Source organism: Gadus macrocephalus, chromosome 15 (genome assembly GCF_031168955.1).
Source record: "Gadus macrocephalus chromosome 15, ASM3116895v1".
NCBI lineage: Eukaryota > Metazoa > Chordata > Actinopteri > Gadiformes > Gadidae > Gadus > Gadus macrocephalus.
The window spans coordinates 11,394,512-11,399,511 of record NC_082396.1 but is presented as its reverse complement, the minus strand read 5'-3'; the positions used below and the strand labels follow the sequence as shown (position 1 = coordinate 11,399,511).

The following is a 5,000-nucleotide window of genomic DNA, read 5'->3' as shown; positions in this document are numbered from 1 at the left end:
CTGTGAGTCCATGTGATCGTGTGTTTGCGATTGTCTGTGTGTGTGTGTGTGTGTGTGTGTGTGTGTGTGTGTGCGCGTGTGCGTGTGTTTGTGCATGCACACAGGCGTTAGGGGTTTAGCAAAGGCTTGGCAGCAGCAACAATAGACCAATCATTTGTCTTGATTCCTCGGACGAAGAAGAGCAGCCAGCCAACTCATAGAGGAGGAGGAGGAGGACGGGGAGGGGGAGGAGGAGGAGTGGGGAGAGGGGGGGGGGGCGGGCCACGCAAGCCCCTCCATCAGGACTCACCCTGTTTTCCCCCCCAAACTATTTAGCGTATCCTTTCACGAGGACGACGCAGATCCAGAGGCAGCCAAATGACCGTAATCAATTGAGGCGGCCGGTGTGTGTCTGCGGCGCTGATGATGTGGAGGTCTGCGATCAGAGGGCTGGTGTCTGATGAGTGAAGGGGGGGCATCGCGGCGCCGCTGACGGTCCACAAGTCCATGGTCATTGGGCGAAAGGGAGTTCTGGTCACCAATAATAAGGACTCCACGGTGGCGGCAAGAGCCCGGACCACCATTAGCTAGCTGTCTGCAGCCCGCTCCGCGCCGCAGGTTTGAAACCCACACCAATCGCGACTCGGACTCGGACCCGCGCGGCGTCTCCCGGCCGTTCACAATCCCTCTCTCTCTTTCTTTCTTTTTTCCTTTCTTTCTTTCTCGCTCTTGCTCTTTCTCTCCCTCCATCTCTATTCTCTTTCTATCTCTTAACCACAAACCAAACCAAGCGAGGTAGAGGAGGACGAAGGAGCAGAAGGTTTATTTTCTTTTAACCCCGGGAGAGGAGAAAGAAGAAGAAGAAGAAGAAGAGGAGAGAATCAGGAGCCAGGGGAGTATGGAGGTGCGGTACGGGCAGGAGAGAGACACTATGGTGCTGAAGAGCGTCCTGAAGGAGGGGAAGGAGGGCAAGGAGACGACGGGAAGCCTCTCCAAGAGCCTCCTGAAGGAGCCGCAGGATTCCTTTTCTGGCTCCGGGACGGGGGAGAGCTGCGAAAACACCCGGGGGGGCACAGGAGACCCTGACTACTGCCGACGCATCTTGGTCCGAGGTGAGCACCGCCCCCGCTACCTCGCCGTTTGTCTCCGTGCTTCGGTTTCGGTTTTTTGATTTAGGATTATTTTCTGTTTCATTGCCGTTTATTTTTTTTCTTTCCCGGAATCTTTTGTGTTTGCTGCGGAATTGGTTTGTTGTTGTTACCAGCACACACACCCACACTAAGATGCAGACGCAGGCACACACACACACACACACAGATTAGTCGCGGTAGTTATGTTGGACTCAGCAGGTTTTCGACCGGCAGTTTGTTAAAGGACCGGGTTGGAGACTAATGTATTAAATGACTGAAATATTAGTTTTATTTTTTGCCCTTGGAATTTGTGTAGAACCAAACACTTAGTTTTCGCAAGAGATTTAGTTTTTGCATCAAAGTTGCTTTTTATGATAAAGTAGTTCATTCTTTTGTTTTTCCTCTCATGCTAAAGTTCATAAGGAAGATATTATACTTTTGATGCATGAGTTATTTTCAACAAATTTGTGTGTTATTGTCTTGTTTAACATATTCTGCATTTAGTGATGGTTCAAAAAGTAATTTAATCTTTCATCAATCGAAAAGTTTGAATAAATTGTTATTGTTAAATAGGAAATTAGTTGTTGTTGGCCTGAAGGTTTTGGTCATTTTAATCTATGAAATATTCAAAAGTATTTTAACTAGAATTGACTAGAATAGGGTTTTTAAAGGTTCTGCTTTTTATTTGGGAAATGTTAGCTTTAAGTTGGCTACTACGGACTACGGTAATATAATATGTTTTAGTATTACTTTCAATGGTTTGTCTGCTACATTTCAAAATGCAAGTATGTGATTGTGATTAAATAAATTATATTCCAAGGAGTTACTACATAAACTATCAGAAGTAAAGAAAAGTATTTGGTTTTATTTTATACATAAGTTATCGATTATATAAATTAATAAAATCGATTTTCAGTTTCATCAGCTTCTACATAAATTATGATGTAAATATTATCATTGATGTATATTTAGTTAAATTATCTTCATTAAATGTGATGGGCAATACAATTATATTAATATTATATTGATGCAGCAACCAGACCGATGGAATACAAAATCTTCAAGTTTATTATTTATGTATAAAGAAGAGCATGACCAATCATGTTTTGTTGTTTTAGCGTATTGTCTTTTTACGTTTGGTATAATTGAGTCATTTAAAAAAAATATATAATAATAACTGTATAGTGCTATGCATTTATTAATAATCAATCGACATTCTATAATTTTTTTTCGATACAGAAACACAAAACCTTTATTTTTTGGTGGAGAAATATTTATGGTCTCTTTATTGTATACTTTCCCATTTACCTTCATTCTTCTAATATATATTCATCTCTATGTAAAAACTATTGGGCAGCTTTCGTCATTATTATTGGTGAAATAATTGTTAATAATTTGCTATAAATTTTGACCACTATTGAATGTGGGAACTATGAATTTCCCACAAATAATGACAAAATATCCAAATAACAATTACAATTAATATTGTGTACTTCAAATACAATTTGTGATATGATAATGAATCTTTATTAAATATTGTGGGAAATTCCGACACTAACAATAATAAAAATATTATATCAGCAATAATATTAAGAAGCACCAATAACAATAACAATATTATATATATAACTTTAGAATACAATAATTACAATTCGGAATTATTGAACTGACTATCTAGCTGTAAACACATCCAATACGATACAAATTGCTTTACTTTGAACCACCTTCTACCATGCTCTGTTCCATCATAACTCACATCTCTCTCTCTCTTTCTCTCCCTCTCTCCCTCTCTCCCTGCCTCTGCAGATGCAAAGGGCTCCATCAGGGAGATCATCCTGCCCAAAGGTCTGGACCTGGACCGGCCCAAGCGCACGCGGACCTCCTTCACGGCGGAGCAGCTCTACCGGCTGGAGATGGAGTTCCAACGGTGCCAGTACGTGGTGGGCCGCGAGCGTACCGAGCTGGCCCGCCAGCTCAACCTGTCTGAGACCCAGGTAGGGCCGCTGACCAACAAGATAACACTGTGTTTAGGTCCCTGTAGGAGACACACACCTAAACCAGTATGGCTCAGGGCCCCCTCATCAACCATCATCGAGCCACAAATTATGACATTTATTGAACTTCATATTATACTATTAACATTTAGCATCATGGTTAATACTGTAGTGACAAAGGAACAAATAACATAATATCCTAATTTAGCATAATTCTTCATACTTTAATGGCATAGAAACCAATATTATGCTTCATTATTAATAGTGTTGTGGCCTAGGACCTAATATTATACTAGTATCATTAATTATATTGTCATGACCCAGAGGTATTTGAAATCAAATAAGATGAGTTATATTGGACAGCCACAATCAACATTTAAATCACAGATTCTATAAATATAAGTATTTTACATTGTAATTATTTTCAAAAATCATAACAAGTACCCCCTGGAACCTGTACCCCTGGTTGTGAATCACACACAGCCCACACAGAGAGAGAGAGAGAGGGAGAGGAGAGAGGGAGAGGAGAGAGAGAGAGGAGAGAGGGAGAGGAGAGAGAGAGAGGAGAGAGAGAGAGTGGGAGGGAGGGAGGAGAGAGAGAGAGTGGGAGGGAGGGAGGTCGGGAGGGGGAGCTGACATCTCCTTCCTGCCAGCCAAACCCCTTGATGTAAAGTCACAACAATAGACTCAGGAAATCTTATAGATAGATAGAGAGATACTTTATTCTTTCATAAACATAAATATAGAATATGTTATATAGAATATTTAATTGAAAATACTAATATATGTATAAATAAATTAAAATCACATTTGTGTATGTGGGAGGAAGAGTTCGGCTTTCTAGTATTACAGATCTATTTAAATCTATTTGAATATATATATATATATTTACTTAAATACGAGCCCCAGGCAGTTTAAGAAGACTGAGCAAATTATCTCTGCTCATTAGCCTTATGATCCATAGACACTTTTACTCACCTCATAATAGTGCGAATTATGGAGGTATTATTATTGCTAATCATACTAATCATGTGTAGCGGCCACATCACTGTCACTAGAAGGTCACACGACACGACCTCCGAGGGTGAACAGTGTGTTCACTCTGTGAAACACACAAAAACACACAGAGTGAGACACACACTCACTCACACACGCACAAACACACACACACACAGACACACACACACACACACACACACACACACACACACACACACACACACACACACACACACACACACACACACACACACACACACACACACACTCACACTGCGTTAGCCTGCGTGGTTGGGCTGCGGTATTGAGAAGACATTGTTTCAACATCTGGGTTCAATTGATTAATGGCCGATGGCCTCTCCATCATGAATCCATGTCAACACGGATCAGATCCCTGGTCCTCCCGTGTGTCTTTTGTCATAAGAAAGCCCAGCTAGGTTTCCTTAGGGAGGGCTGAGGCCCATGTTGAGCTGCCTGGTTCAGTCTGTCCTTCTCCGATCAGCTGCTTGTGTTAACAGCAAAACATAGACCTTTTCACATACAGATTATGAACTATCTTGTGTGCTTTCAAAATCCATTACAAAGACCACTGAGCAAAACCCTTTTTTGGGCTCTGAAAATAAATGCAAAGCAATTTTATTCTGAAGGATATTTGTTCAGCTGTTAATGGTGTGTGGAAGTGAATATGTGTTAAATACATCTTCTTCCAAATCTTGCTTGAATGCTGCATTTGCTTGATTGAAGCATCGTTTTTATAACATGAACACCTTAATGGCTGCCAGTATTTCCTTTCACAACACACATTAGAAACAATTAAATTAATTCACAATAGCAGTGATTTCGATTTTTATGAAAAGCACAGAAAACCCCTGAGCCTGTCTTTTGCCACCCTTTAGAC

General features: G+C 40.9%; 1 protein-coding gene across 1 annotated transcript in view; it reads left to right on the top strand.

Annotated features, from left to right (window-relative positions):
* Positions 1 to 255: 255 nt before the first annotated feature.
* Positions 256 to 5,000, top strand: part of vax1 (ventral anterior homeobox 1) — a 7,939-nt gene continuing 3,194 nt past the window's right edge. Inside the window, exons 1-2 of the mRNA XM_060073419.1 lie at positions 256 to 1,091; positions 2,916 to 3,103. Of these exons, the coding sequence (XP_059929402.1) occupies positions 878 to 1,091; positions 2,916 to 3,103 (402 nt within the window). The 5' untranslated portion in view covers positions 256 to 877. The remainder of the gene's footprint in view (positions 1,092 to 2,915; positions 3,104 to 5,000) is intronic.